The sequence below is a fragment of the Rhodnius prolixus genome, unplaced genomic scaffold (assembly GCF_049639745.1).
Source record: "Rhodnius prolixus isolate KJV_2025 unplaced genomic scaffold, Rpr scaffold_22, whole genome shotgun sequence".
NCBI classification, from domain to species: Eukaryota; Metazoa; Arthropoda; class Insecta; order Hemiptera; family Reduviidae; genus Rhodnius; species Rhodnius prolixus.
Window position 1 is genome coordinate 218,044 of NW_027411617.1, and position 15,581 is coordinate 233,624.

General features: G+C 34.6%; 1 protein-coding gene across 2 annotated transcripts in view; it reads right to left on the reverse strand.

Annotated features, from left to right (window-relative positions):
• Window positions 1–14,867, reverse strand: part of LOC141457531 (uncharacterized) — a 22,087-nt gene extending 7,220 nt beyond the window's left edge. Inside the window, exons 1-5 of one of the 2 annotated variants that reach the window (XM_074134668.1) lie at window positions 14,322–14,867; window positions 12,001–12,221; window positions 6,001–6,054; window positions 2,011–2,146; window positions 1,023–1,156 (exon numbers count right to left, since the gene is read on the reverse strand). In XM_074134668.1, coding sequence (XP_073990769.1) covers window positions 1,023–1,156; window positions 2,011–2,146; window positions 6,001–6,054; window positions 12,001–12,221; window positions 14,322–14,373 — 597 coding nt within the window. In that variant the 5' untranslated portion in view covers window positions 14,374–14,867. The remainder of the gene's footprint in view (window positions 1–1,022; window positions 1,157–2,010; window positions 2,147–6,000; window positions 6,055–12,000; window positions 12,222–14,321) is intronic. The other variant, XM_074134669.1, reaches the window with a different exon arrangement.
• Window positions 14,868–15,581: the final 714 nt, after the last annotated feature.

A 15,581-nucleotide genomic window follows, 5' to 3' on the forward strand; every position in this document is an offset into this window, starting at 1 on the left:
AACGTAGATAAGCTTCCCTTTGGTAAAAGGGCCTAATTAAATTATTGTACGGTCCAGTCACTTTTATTAAAAAGATAAGTTGCAAAACTTCATTCGACTGCATGTGCCACTTTACTAAATAGACATTCCAGTTTTTAGCGATTGTTTTCTAAAATGTCCCCAATGATAAGATTTAAACGGTGTATACTCACTACATAAAAGTAGATGTAAAATTGGATAAATAAATGGGACGTTGTTCCAATACAAGTTGCAACGATTGGCAGGGGCCAAAAAGTACTAATTTTCTTTAAAGTTTTGGTGATCTTCCTCAGGATTTTTATATAATTTTGATACAGATAGAGAACGAACATATGTGAAATTAAAACTGTCCGGTAGGACAGTTGTATAAGGGTTGTTATTGAAAATGTAATTAAGGAGATTTGTCCTTATCTTTTTGGAAATGTCGAAAACCCACTAAACGAACTTCGACATTGTGAACCAAAAAGCGGGCAGTATTGTACTCGTGAAAAACCAGTTCCTTACATTTGAACATTTCTTCACTCCCAGAATCCTTCCGTTCTATCTATCTGTCCTAACTACCTGAAATGCCTTACTTCAGAATTTTTCTCCATCCATCTCCACCTCAACTCCATCAATTTCTTATATGTTGGTTCTCTATCTGCATCAAAATTATTTACTAATCCTGAAGACGATCACCATCCTGAGCGGGGAGCACAGGAATAGCAACGCGGGGGCCCTGCTTTGATTGCAGTTTGCTCCTCTTAATTTTCATTTCTTTCTAGGACCTGTTTACAGATCACTATCCGTGCTGTTGTCTTAATGGGAGAACATGGTCAAGATGGTAATATGGTCCGCAATTAAATATAAACAAAAGTAGAAGAGCTGCTGTTTCAGAGAATTCCACTCAGCGGGGCATGATCAGGAACGGCGGTTGGGCTGGCCGTAGTGTTAGAGGATAGCCAGATATTTTATTTAGTTACCTACTTAAATTGTACTGCAACAATCTATAACTAGCCTCTTACTGATTTTCCATTCATCACCCACGTTAGATTTACTGCTGGCCTGGAACCGGCGGAGGCACAGTTGGCATGCACAATGTCGCCTAAAGAGTATCTTGCTTTTAGACCTGATAGTTCAGGCCTGCCGTTTGGAGGCTCTGAAAGAAAACAAAAAAATCTAGTTTACGATGAGTACCACATCTATTTCTCTCATTTTTAGCTTATTAAGAAAAAACATTATTGTGTCAAGAGAGGGATTAGCTGAGTGGTTAGCGAATATTGGATTCCAAAGCAAAGATCAATAGTTCGAATTCCTAGTATCTGAATTCGAATATCTGACCCTTGGATTTTCTTTTTCTAGGGGCTTCTTACAGCTCACTGACTGGTGATGGTCTGTGATGTTTGTAACGGGAGAACAATGTCCCCCGGATGTTGATGTCAATGTTCCTCGAAATGCACAGAAAAAGCCTCCGGGCGCCAATGAGAAGTTGGCGCACCTTATAAAAAAGCTCTCCCACTTTTTGAGGATCAACCCTTTTACAACTGTCCTACCGGGCACTTTTAATATCTCTATTATCATTCAACGACGAATACAAATGATCATTTAGTACCGTAATTTATAATAATGTAACGTAATTTACATAACATATTCATTGTAATATAATTATTGTTAACACATTGTAAATATGTTCTACAGCCCTGAAGATGACCTCGGCATAATAAAAAAATACAAAATATGACTGAAATTGGGAGTAATTTTTCATCCTATTGCAACAATGAATCAGTCACCAAAAATAATGAACAGTAATTTAATTGATATCAATGAAATATGAATGAACTATTGGGCACTTGCTGATTGGTGTACCTTTTGTCGTTTAACCAACCCTTATTCTTAAATTTTAAAACGGTTAGTGTGCAGGCGATTGACAGGTTAATTAACACTCACACGAAAACTCTGTATTCGCTGTTGTGAGGAGACAGGGGTTGAAGAACAAAATTGATAAATACTAACCAACTACTTCCATATGTCCTGAAACGTAGAAAGTTCGAATGAATGGTGAATCAGTGGAGACTTCACAGCCGTACTGACCGCTCATCAGCACGCTTGTTTTCGGAAAGTGAACTTGGCTGGCATTCGACTGATGCACCTGTCAACAACATTCGGTTGAAGAATAATTTACAAAGTGTACAAGTTTGTGGAATAATGAATATTTACGGGGGGCTTTTACTTGGAAATAAAGTTTTTAAAAGTAACTTATGAATCCTAGACTATTGCTCATTTAAGGTTTTGTGTCACATGGTAAATGATCTAGGATGGATTCGGATAAAATTAACGTCTGCTTAATTTCAATGCTCTATAAAGGGTTTGGTTAGATCACACGCAATTGAAAGATTTTACATATGATTTGATGCAATTAGGTCACTAAAAAATTTTTTTTCAAACAAACCGTAGTTCACGAGATGTTTGAAGTTATATATGTACATATTAAAACTGTCCGGTAGGACAGTTGTATAAGGGTTGATCGTCAAAAACTGCACGAAAAAGCGTAACGTTGAAAAACACCCAACTTTGACAATTTTTTTCTCTTTTTCTATAAAAGATAAAATTCCCAAATTTTCTTTAAAATATAGGGCAAACCCTCCTTTATAACTGTAATTTTTTTGCAACAACCCAAATCTAATTGGTTTCGAGAAAAAAGTTGCCGAAAATGAGCAAAAACGGCTTTTTCAAAAAATGTTCTTGTTCTTGTTGTTGTTACCTTTTTTGTAAACTGCGTAGCGCCTAAACGCGCGAACCGATTTTCATGAATGAGGTGTCATTCGATTCGGAATTTTATGTAGATGTGCCTTTTGGGGGTCTCGACGCTGTACACCGAATGGGAGAGGAGTTAGCCCCTTTTATGTAAGGCCCCCTTCAAAATTATTATTACTAATTACTCTGTAAATCTTAGCCCGATTTTGATAAAATTTGGTAGGATGATGGGGTTAGGGCTCCCCTACGTAACATTAAAGCGACGATCTGCTCTTACACTTGTTAAGGGGAAGTATAGCAATCGTTTCAAATTATCGACAAGTGAACCGATTTTCATGAATGAAGTGTCAATCGAATCGAAATTTTGTACAGATTTGAACTTTAAAAGTCTCGACGCCGTGCCTCATAAGGAGGGGAGTTCACCCCACCCAAATAAGGCCCATTCTAAAACTATTATTACCAATATTTCTATATCGCTTAGTCCGATTTTGATAAAATTTAGCACGAAGAAGTGGTTAAAGCTCCTCTACTTGGCTGTGAAGTGCCATCATGCTCTTACACCTACTAAGAGGAAGTATTGCAATCGATAAAATTATCACTGAGTGAACCGATTTACATCAATGAATTGTCGTTCGATTCAAAATCTTTGCTTCTCAGCCTTTTAGGGAGAAGTACTGTAATCGCAGTTTATTTTTCTTACTCCTCTTAAAAGGAAGTACTTAAATCGCAATTTAATTTTGCTATTTACGTACAAATACCTTCCTATTTTATTCAAAACGCTTTCTCAAAAAAATTGTTATTGAGGATGGTTTGTGGGCCGCAACTATAATCATTCTTTAAAAAGATCTCTCCAGTGGTAGTTACGGTAGTAACTTAACACCTTATCAGGTTATAATGATAGAATTGCTTATTCTAAATTTTAAAAAAATCTGTAAAACAGATATGTAACTTTGCAATATAGACAAAAAGGAAAATCTATCCAAAAGGTACAAAAATCTCTTTAACAAAAACTTACAGTTTAAAAAGTTAAGTATAATGGTTGATTAAACGCCAAAAGGTACACAAATCAGCAAGTGCCCAACATTTCATTAATACTTCATTGATATTATTTAAGTAATTTTACTGCATTAATTTTCATTAATATTTTTTAGAATTTATTAGATGTCACAGACCCTTATGCTGGCCAGTTCATTCATAATATTTTTTGTTATAATTATGATAAAATGTATATTATAACTTCGTTATTAAATAGGTACTTTATTTTAACTCTATTCCAAATTATTCTTCTGATTTATCTTTAATATGCTTTATTCTGAAGTTGTCACATATATGTACATGCATGTTAAAGTAGAAAAAGACAAAGTTAGAGTCGGCTACGTTTAAATTTGAATCTCGGAGGATTTAAAACAATATTTTAGTATTGAATTCGTCTTACCGAAATATTCGTGAGCACAAATAACACACAGTTAATAACAAGTAGATTGTGCAACAATAATTATTCATTTCTCAATTGTAATTTAATTTAGTCCCCCTAATTTTATTTATGCATATTTTATTTATTTTATATTACATATATACCTAGAAGAATACCTAGATTGAGAATGTAATTGAAGAAAACTATATTATTTGCGGATAAAGCCAGATTAATTATTACCTATTATTATAAACGTTTGACTACTACATAAAGTAACAATTACATTAATCGAAGAATGAACTTAAACCGTCGATTTTTGTTTAAAAATAAAAATAAATAAATAAAATCATTGATGTATGTTGGTGTAAGCATTTTTTAAAAACAGTTTTTGAATTTTTAGCCTCATATTTTTTTATTTTTTATAACGTTTTCTTTTTAACCTGCAATTAATAGTTTGATTATTATAGATAAATAGATACTACAATCAATCTACAGTGCTACTTGAACATATATTTTGTAGATGAAAATGGCCAGCATAAGGGTCTGTGACATCTAATAAATATTAATGAAAATTAATGCAGTAAAATTACTTAAATAATATCAATGAAGTATTAATGAAATGTTGGGTACTTGCTGATTTGTGTACCTTTTGGCGTTTAATCAACCATTATACTTAACTTTTTAAACTGTAAGTTTTTGTTAAAGAGATATGTATGTAGTTTTCACTTTGTAGAACGAAAGCAAACTTTAACCCTAAACATCTCGATTTCTGCTCAATAGATTTTTACGAGATTTTATACAATTATATACCAAAGTTGTCTTCATATACAGGTAAAATATAAACAAAATCTATCGAGTAGTTTACGAGACATTTGAAGCTATATTTTCACTTTGTAAAACAAAAGCAATCTTTAACCTAAAACATTTCGATTTCTGCTCGATGGATTTTTACGAAATTTTATACAATTATAGACTAATGTTTTCTTCATATACAGGAGAAATGTAAACAAAATCTATTGAGTAGTTTACGAGATATTAGAAGTCATAGTTTTCATTTTGTAAAATATACAGGGTGATCCATTTAAAACGCACCAATCGCGTAACTTTTTAGGAAAGCGGAATTTCGAAAAAAACCCACTAAGTAAACTCTATGTTTTTTTTCGGTCTAGTTTTCATATTTTTTATTCCCGATGCTGCATCTTCATTTTTGGCGGAGTTACAGCGAAAAACCTGTTTGGGTTTTCATAAGGACCACTGGTTTTGACAATGATTATGAATACTACATAAAAAACTGTGAAAAATGACGTTAACCCTGTTTCGATATCCCTAATCGATATTTAAGATGAAAGTTACAATTTTATCTATTCGTGAACGGTTTTCAATATTAATTTTCCACCAGAAATACGTTTTGGGAGGTCCTCTGGCTGCAAAAAATGATATTGGTGACGCAAAGTGAAAAAATAATAATAATTATAGATTTTAAAACATGTAGCGTAATGTAATGGTTGTGGGTCAATCGATAAATTTGTTTTATCAACAAATAAAAGCAATCATCACATCATTTTAATGCACCCAGTATGCAAGACTTCTTGACCTTTGATTAAGGTAAGAATATCTTGCCAGGGATGGGCGGGTGTTGGACTAGTGGTAAAGAGCGTGGCTTTGTAAGTGGAAGATCCCCAGTTCGAATCCCGCGGGAGCAATCATTCATAATAGTTAGTACATCAAAATACTTTTTTAAGTAAAATGTAGTCATACGCGGGAATCGTCCTGGGGATCTTCCATATGTACATATGTATGTATAAAAATTGTAACAGATTTTTTTTTCAACTGACATATATGTTTGAAGGTCCCTGGATACCAACATGTGGTGTGTTGTCTCCTTCTTTCTGGGAACAAAAGGAAAACGCAAGAAAGATCGAACGACAACCTTTATTACACACACAGTAAAATCAAAACACAAAAAAATACACAATATATAATATCCTTTTAACATTCTACGCCATATTACACACAGTAAGTCCCTCGTACACACTCTCTCAAACAGTGTTGCCACATATTCGGCCATCCTACGTTCTAAATTGGCCTCAATTTAAGTCGTAGTCCTGGAAGTAAGCGGGTGCCCTTCTCTTTCGTTTGTGCACATTTAAGGGTGATGATCTGAAGCCCTCTTCCTGTGCATCGACCACTTCTTCTTCTTGTTCCTCTTCTGTGTTTATTTGGCCTTCCTCATCATCTTGTCCGGCTCTCCCGGGTTTCCAAATTTTCATGTCGCTGGCGTGGACTGAGGTGGCAAACTGTCGTCCCTCTTTACCTTCTAGGTCCGTCACCGTGTACGAATCTCCTCCACGTGCAGCAGTAACAACCATCGGTCCTCTATATCGTGGTTGGGTCTTCGTGGGCACTCCAGTGTGCCCCATCGCTCTCCTGACAAACACCAGATCGCCTATCTCAAAGGAAGTCGCTTCACATGCCCTCAGGTCAAATAACTCCTTCATGTATTGCTGACCATCAAGCACTTTACTTCTAATTTTATCCTGTAATCTTTCGGGTCGGTTGTATTCGGTCTTTAGGAACTCTCTCAACCCTGAATCTATACTGGGTAATCGTGGATGGTAACCGTACAAGGCCTCAAAAGGTGATTTTCCGGTAGCTCTGTTGATATTAACGTTGAGGGCCATCTCACATTCTTCCATTTTACTGTCCCAATCTGTACCATCTTCCTTTAAGGTTAATGATCTAATCAGGGGTAAAACTGTTTTATTCACTCTCTCCACCATCCCGTTGGCCCTTGGGTGTCTCACAGAAATCAGGTTGTGTTTTATGCCATAGCATTGGCAATACTCCTCGAATTGTTGACTGGTGAAAGCTGTTCCTCTGTCGGATACGATCATGTCCGGTATTCCTCTTTCCATCACTAGCTTCTTCAGGCATTTCAACGTAGTCGTGGTTTTCACGTCCTTTACGGGGTACAGTCTCACGAAACGAGTGAGATTATCAGTGACGACCAGAAGGTGCTGGTTGCCTTTCCCACTCTTCACGAAGGGTCCCAAGTGGTCCGCATGTAAGATAGCAAACGGCCTCTTCCCGGGTGCGATAGGGTGAAGTTTTCCTCTTTTCTTTCCTTTCTTAAGCTTCACTTCTTCATTCGACTCATTTCTTATCATTGTGCAGAAAGTTTCTTCTCCAACAACTGTTTCTACAAGATTGATGCTAGCTGGTGGTAGATTAACATTCTCATGTACCATAATCACTGACTTTGTTGATGCTGGTGAATCTATCTGCATGTTTTTGAAAGGATCCTCTTCTCGGTAACCAATCTTCAACATACCATCAACACTACAATAAGCCACATGAGGTTGGTCTAGCCAACTGCGACCAATTATCATTTCATATAGTTGGGCCTTGTCTGGAACAATTAATAACTTCACTTCCGTGCCCAACACTCCGTCTACGCTAAGTACAGCATTCGTCCATTCTTCTACCTTTAAAGATTCGTGACTTCCTCCAAAACCAATTAGCTCTGTCTTGCCAGGAATTCTTCTCAAGTCAAAACGTTTTGCTACTGAGTCTCTGATAGTGCAATCTGATGCCCCAGTATCTACAAGGCAATGAGTAAAGGAATCTCCATTAATTTGTACCTGTTTTATATATTTCAGACAAGTAGGATTAGGTGCCTGAGCAATCACATTGATCTGACTATCCTTTGTGCAATCCTTAGCCACATGTGTTGTGTCCCCACACTTCCGACACTTTCTTTCACTTGATGAATTTGGACATTCCCTGGACAAGTGTCCCTGTTTGCCACAAGCGTAACATCTAGGATTAAAATTTTCTCGTGGGCTACTTTTTCCTGAGTTTTCTGTGCGTCGGAAGAATTCTGTTTTCTTACTACTGACACTCTTAGCTCTACCTTCGTTAGTATCATCTTCACTTCTACTCGATGAATCTTTATTTTTATTTTTCGACTCTCTACTCTGAGTGCCCCAATTCTTTCTAATTCTCTGCAAACGGGCTTCGTTAACTCTCTCATATTCCTCAATAGAGTCCCTTAATTCGTCTTCGTCGTGATGTGTGATACTTAATAGATGGTCACTAAGCTCTTTAGACCACAGTCCTTCAATAACTTGTAACTTGATCTCCTTAAAGGGTAATTTCAACTCTTTACACAATCTTACCTTTTCCTGCAGGTAATCTTCAGTATCTTCTTGTTTTCCCTGAGCTCTATTTGCCATTTCTCTCCATTTAGTTCCCGCATCAATCTCACCTACATAAGTTCTTTTAAATTTACTTTGAAAATCATTCCAGGTTCGAACACTCTTTGATTGAAACCAGTCTTTAGCCGGTCCGGCCATACTTGCTCTCGCCGCCTCCAATTTAAACTCATCAGGCCATGCGTGTAGTTTAGCGATGCTATTCAAGGCCTCTAACCATGATTCTGCCTCATGCCGTGGAACTTTACCATTAAACTTTGTGATATTATTCTTAAAGTCTGGAATTATCTTAAATTCTTTTTTTTGTTCATGCTTAAACTTCTGATCAACGCTTCATTTTGCGCTAGCATTCTTAAAAGAATAGAATTCTCACCAACCTTTACCTCTGCTGTCGCTTGATTTAGTGGGGTTTCGATATCGTATTTTTCCTCCTCAGAATTTTCATCATCAGAGTCATCTTCATCACCCGAGTCTGAAAAAGACCCTAAATCATTTAAACTATAACAAATCTGTCTAGCTTTCTCTTCCACTGAACCTCCAATATCTAATCTAAGAAACTTGCAAACCGCGATTAACTCACTTTCTTCGAATCCCAGGACAATTTCCCTATTTTACTATTAAACATTTCGGATCCTGGCTCTAACTTGAACCCTTCAAATTTCCTTAATCTCTTTCGGTTCGCTCTATCTCCCTCTCGACTAAAAATTAATTTATGAATGATATTGATCGTCTTTGTAGAAGATTCTGATATATTTTTTTTTCAACCAAATAATCTTTTCCATTGTCTTGTAAATAAAATGAAACAATTTCGTCAGCACAGAAATAAAAGTTATTAAAAATTACTTACAGTATATTGTCCAAAAGATATAAACGAACAAAGAAAACAACTTAAAATTTATATTTAACTTCTAAATAAACTTAACTCTACTTAAGCGTCACAATTACACACAGTCTTTCAATCCTTTTACACAATTTGTCTTTATATCTAAATCTACATAAATCTAGATCCCTATTATGCTGGCCATTTTCGTCTACAAAATATTTACTCAAGTAGCACACCATTTAACTTAGATTGACTGTAATATCTATTTATCTATAATAATCAAACTATTAATCACAGGTGAAAAAGAAAACGTTATAAAAAATATTAAAAAAATATGAGGCTAAAAAATTCATAAACTTTTTTAAAAAATGCTTACACCAACATACATCAATGATTTTATTTATTTATTTTTATTTTTAAATAAAAATCATTGGTTTAAGTTCATTCTTCGATTAAAGTAATTGTTACTTTAGTAGTAGTCAATCGTTTATAATAATAGGTAATAAATTATCTGGCTTTATCGCAAATAATATAGTTTTCTTCAATTACATTCTCAATCTAGGTGTTCTTCCCACAATGTTATATATATGTAATATAAAATAAAGAAAATAAAGATATGCATATTTTTAGGACAGCTAATTATTCCAGTATTTTACCATAAGTAAAATTAGGGGGACTAAATTAAATTACAATTGAGAAATGAGTAAATATTGTTGAATAATCTACTTGTTATTAACTGTATGTTATTTGTGCTCACGAATATTTCGGTAAGACGAATTCAAGACTGAAATATTGTTTTGAATCCTCTGTGATTCAAATTTAAACAGTAGCCGACTCTAACTTAGTCTTTTTCTACTTTAACATGCATGTATATGTGACTACTCAGAATAAAGGGCACATTAAAGAGAAATCAGAAGAATAATTTGGAATAGAGTTAAAATAAAAACCTGTTTAATTACGAAGATATAATATACATTTTATCATAATTGTAACAAAATAATATTATGAATGAACTGGCCAGCATAAGGGTCTGTGACATCTAATAAATTCTAAAAAATGTGAAGGAAAAGTTAATGCAGTAAAATTACTTAAATTATATCAATGAAGTATTAATGAAATGTTGGGAACTGCTGATTTGTGTACCTTTTGGCGTTTAATCAACCCTTATACTTAACTTTTAAAACTGTAAGTTTTTGTTAAGGAGATTTTTGTACCTTTTGGATAGATTTTCCTTTTTGTCTATTTGCAAAGTTACGTCTGCTTTACAGATTTTTTAAAATTTGGAATAAGCTATTCTATCATTATAACCTGATAAGGTGTTAAATCGGAACCGTAACTACCACTGGAGAGATCTTTTTAAAGAATGATTATAGTTGCGGTCCCCAAACCATCCTCAATAACAATTTTTTTTAGAAAGCGTTTTGAATAAAATAGGAAGGTACGTAAATAGCAAAATTAAACTGCGATTTCAGTACTTCCTTTTAAGAGGAGCAAGAAAAATAAACTGCGATTACAGTACTTCTCCCTAAAAGGCAAAGATTTTGAATCGAACGACAATTCATTGATGTAAATCGGTTCACTCATTGATAATTTTAACGATTGCAGTACTTCTCTTAGTAGGTGTAAGAGCATGATGGCACTTCACAGCCACGTAGAGGAGCTTTCATCACTTTTTCGTGCTAAATTTTATCAAAATCGGACTAAGCGTTATAGAAATATTGGTAATAATAGTTTTAGAAAGGGCCTTATTTGGGTGGGGCAAACTTCCCTCCTTATGAGGCATAGCGTCGAGACTTTTAAAGTGCAAATCTGTACAAAATTTCGATTCGAATGACACTTCATTCATGAATATCGGTTCACGTGTCGATAATTTGAAACGATTGCTATACTTCCCCTTAACAAGTGTAAGAGCAGATCGTCGCTTTATTGTTACGTAGGGGAGCCCTAACTCTATCATCCTACCAAATTCTATCAAAATCGGGTCAAGATTTACAGAGTTATTAGTAATAATAATTTTGGAGGGGGCCTTACATAAAGGGGGCTAACTCCTCTCCCATTCGATGTACAGCGTCGAGACCCCCAAAAGGCACATCTACATAAAATTCCGAATCGAATGACACCTCATTCATGAAAATCGGTTCGCGCGTTTAGGCGCTACGTTGTTTACAAAAAAGGTAACAAGAAGAAGAAGAACAACAACAACAACAACAACAAGAACAAGAACAAGAACATTTTTTGAAAAAGCCGTTTTTGCTCATTTTCGGCAACTTTTTTCTCGAAACCTATTAGATCTGGGTGGTTGCAAAAAAATTACAGTTATAAAGGAGGGTTCGGAGTAAGATTTAAAGAAAATTTGGGAATTTTATCTTTTATAGAAAAATAGCAAAAAATTGTCAAAGTTGGGTGTTTTTCAACGTTACGCTTTTTCGTGCAGTTTTTGATGGTCAACCCTTATACAACTGTCCTACCGGACAGTTTTAATCCCACTTCTGAAATTTGTTGTCTCCTTCTTTCTGGGAACAAAAGGAAAACGCAAGAAAGATCGAACGACAACCTTTATTACACACACAGTAAAATCAAAACACAAAAAAATACACAATATATAATATCCTTTTAACATTCTACGCCATATTACACACAGTAAGTCCCTCGTACACACTCTCTCAAACAGTGTTGCCACATATTTATATGTGAATATGTGAGAATATACGATCAAAATATACAAACTACATTTAGAACAAAGTTCCAAATATTTGAATTACAAGAAGAACTGATATCCGCTACATCAAAGTACTCACGTCAATGCTGTGGTGATCTACTCCGATTGTTGGGGAGACCTTTTTCACAGACGACTTGTCTTGGGGCTTGTACACGAAGAACTCTCTGCCGTCCTTGTACCACTTGACCGAATAGAGCGTTTCGTTCTGCAGGTCGTATTCACAGGTGAGAGTGGCGGGCTGAGCTAGTCTTACGGCTACAGGTACGCTAATGTGCACATCTCGCAGGCACTCTGCTGCTCCTGTACCATCATCACAATCTCTTACAAAACTCCATTGGCATACATGTGATGTACAAAAGAATAAACAGAATATATTCAATGAATTTTGTATATATACAGGATGACCAGAGTTATATGCTCCACCCACTTTTTTTTTAAACGGCGGGAAATTTCGAAAAAATACAATAGAAAACACGTGTTTTCATTTAATCATTTTTAGTCTAGTTTATTTTCAGTGATTGACCCCTTTTTTAAAACCTCAATGTCCCGAGATGCACCATCCAATTTTGTTCTTTCAAATGGAACGTTATATTTTTTTTTTTTGCATATTTTTATAGTATAGTATTTGAGTGTTTGAAAAAACAAAAAATTTTTTTTTGAAATCGGTTAGGTTTTTTAAAGGTTATGGTAATTTAAAATATGAAAAACAAATTTCAGTTTATTGTCAAAATTACGTTTTTTGTTTTTAAAAGAATCTGCTGGGCACAATCAACGCAAGCCAAAACTCTGGACTCCCATGCTTTGCTTGTTGCAGCACTTGTGGTGGCGAAGTCAAGATCTAGGCAGGCTAGAGCATGTATATATATATATACATATATATATATGTATATATATATATACATATATATATATATATATACACATATATATATGTATATATATATATATATATATATATATATATATGTATATATGTGTGTGTATATGTATATACTCTTTGCTTGTGTTAATTGGATTATCAAAAATAAATTTCTGATAACAGTTGATTAAGAAATAACGTTTGGCGCTTAAAAATACACTGCGCGCTCACCCTGCAGTACAGTCAATACTAAACAGGAGTTTTAACATTCAGTTTTATTCGAGGGAGATGGCTTGTGAAAGAAGACGATTGTTATAATAGGAGAGTATTAGGTTCATTAAAAGAAACACGAGCATTCTGTGGAAGAATAATTATTACTCAGGTCCGAATGAAATCAGTAGCTCAAATATATTTTTGATAAATAAATTTGGAAAATACATTGATTTTGGTTTACATAACTTGGCAGATGGATAGTCAAAACCTCAAAAAGTACCGGTAATTCCTTGGAACTTACGATATGTGCATTTAAATGAAATGTTCACTTATATTCAGAACATATAAATAGTCATTTATTATTTTTTTTAAATAATTTAAGGCGCGTCAACATTTAAGGTTATTGGCGCCCGGAGCTTTTTTCATTGTACTGCCGGGCTTCGGACAGTGTTCTCTCGTTATAGACAACACTATCAATCACCGGACAGTGAGGTAAGAAGCTCCTAGGAATAGAAAATCTAAGGGTCAGCAGCTGGATTCGAACCCGGGACCTCCGTGTGGGAATCTCCGAAGCTAATACCTTCCCTATGGTCATTTAATTGAAATACAAATGATTCCAATGACAAATATTACGTCTAAAAATGTCCCCGGCAGTTCACATTGCCATTTTCAAAAAGTAAACAACCGGTGAACATTTTGTAACAAATTCGCAATTCACCAATAATGAATTCCATAAAATTCGTAATAGAAACAGAATAACTCATTATCTTTTCCACACCAGGTATTTCCTTGGAACTTACAGGCAGAACCTTATTTCAGAATTAATTAATTAATCCTCGTAAAATGCACGGCTCGAAGAAAATGCAATTCAAAAACTTTAAAGTTCCCATTGAACTAAAAAAAGGGGATCTTTACAAATTGTGCGTACGTGATACGTAACCACCCTACCCAAACCTAGCATAATTATAATATTAAATTTGCAGAAAGCTCAAATTTGAATTTATCTTAGATTCCAACAGAAGTCACAATAAGGTTTTGGTTGAAATGGGTCTACTGGAACTGCCACATTACTTAATAATAATTTAATATAATTTTAATTATAATTGAATAATTTTTCAGTTTTAATATTTCTTCCTTGATATAAAATATTTTGTCTTTCTAATTACTACCCCAGCAATGGATAGTACTTACAAAATGTGCGCTAGCATGCACGGGGTGTTTAACAAAAATATTTCATTAAAAACAAATCTAAGGACATCTTGCACACTTTCGCAATATGGCCTTATGGCTTTTATAGGAATTATTTTAAATGAAAAATAAAATGTTACCTTTGAATATTAAGAAGAACAGGACTTGGATTAGAAATGTTTTAGTTTCCATTAATGTACACTAAAAGCTATTTAAAAAAACAATAATAAATAATACTTGTAAAGAGATTGAGTGGGGAACGGATGTTAGTGCGAGCACAGACAGGAGAATAATGTGCGGCGACCGGCGAGGCGCAGGACCCCTTGCCGCATTCGGCTTTAATAGTAAGCCACCCCTCTTCTTGCCTTTGTAAAAACTAATGGCGCTTACAAATTAAAACAAATACCTAGATTTCAATCATTCTTCAATCACCAACAGATGGGATTAGTATTCATTTTATATTTGAACGGTTTATTTTGTTTCTTATTTCCCATATTAAGTCACGGGTTTTTCTAGAATCAACTCTGGGTGCCATTTGCCAATAAGATATTTGTCTTTCAAGGCTTTACTTTTATTTTCTTTTAATATTGTAATAGCGTATAAAAAGTACTCAAACTTTGTTTCCCACCGACATAAGTTTCGAAAAAGGGTGCGTTTTTCATGCGAGAATAGCACATACTCTAAAAAGTTCTTTCATTTTAGTAAAGCTATATAGCTAGATTTCAAAGTTTTTTTGAAGTCTAGTAAAATTCTTGGTAAGAAAAAGATTTGAGAGATATCAAAGAAAAAGTCTCATTTCTTTAGGGAACAGAAGAGTACGACGAATTTCTCTTTCAAAAAACTGTCCGTAATTGCTGTTTCCACCCACCGTTCAATATTCTGAAAGGAGCAGCATCATAAAAATTCATAAGTGGTTTGAGCGCAGGCCAAAGTTGTAGAGTTTCTGCCACATTTCACCGTGAGGGATAGAGTCGAAAGCCTCCACATCAAAGCCTTTTAAAGATCATCAAGAGAGGAAAAAACTTCTTTTTTTTCTACCTAAGCTGAAAATTAATTGCAGCCAACAGGACTAAAATACTATGCTTGCAGCCTCTTCCTTCATTTTATCCCATCCTTTGGAATGTGCCAATTTTATTTACGTAGTTTACATAATGAAAGTGGAATGTTTAGTTATTGGAGTAAAAATAACAATGCTCTAATAATTTCCAGGATTCATCAGGCTTTTATTTATTAGGCACCATATCAACTCGAAAAGCTTACTTAATTTACAGGTTTGAATCTAGCACTTACTTTCACATAATTTCGAACGTAGCAATAACTTGGCATTTTCATTTCCTGCTTGCAGATCTGTTGCTTAATTTATACAATTTTTCTAGCAGAATTAGTTTGGTCAATTCTGA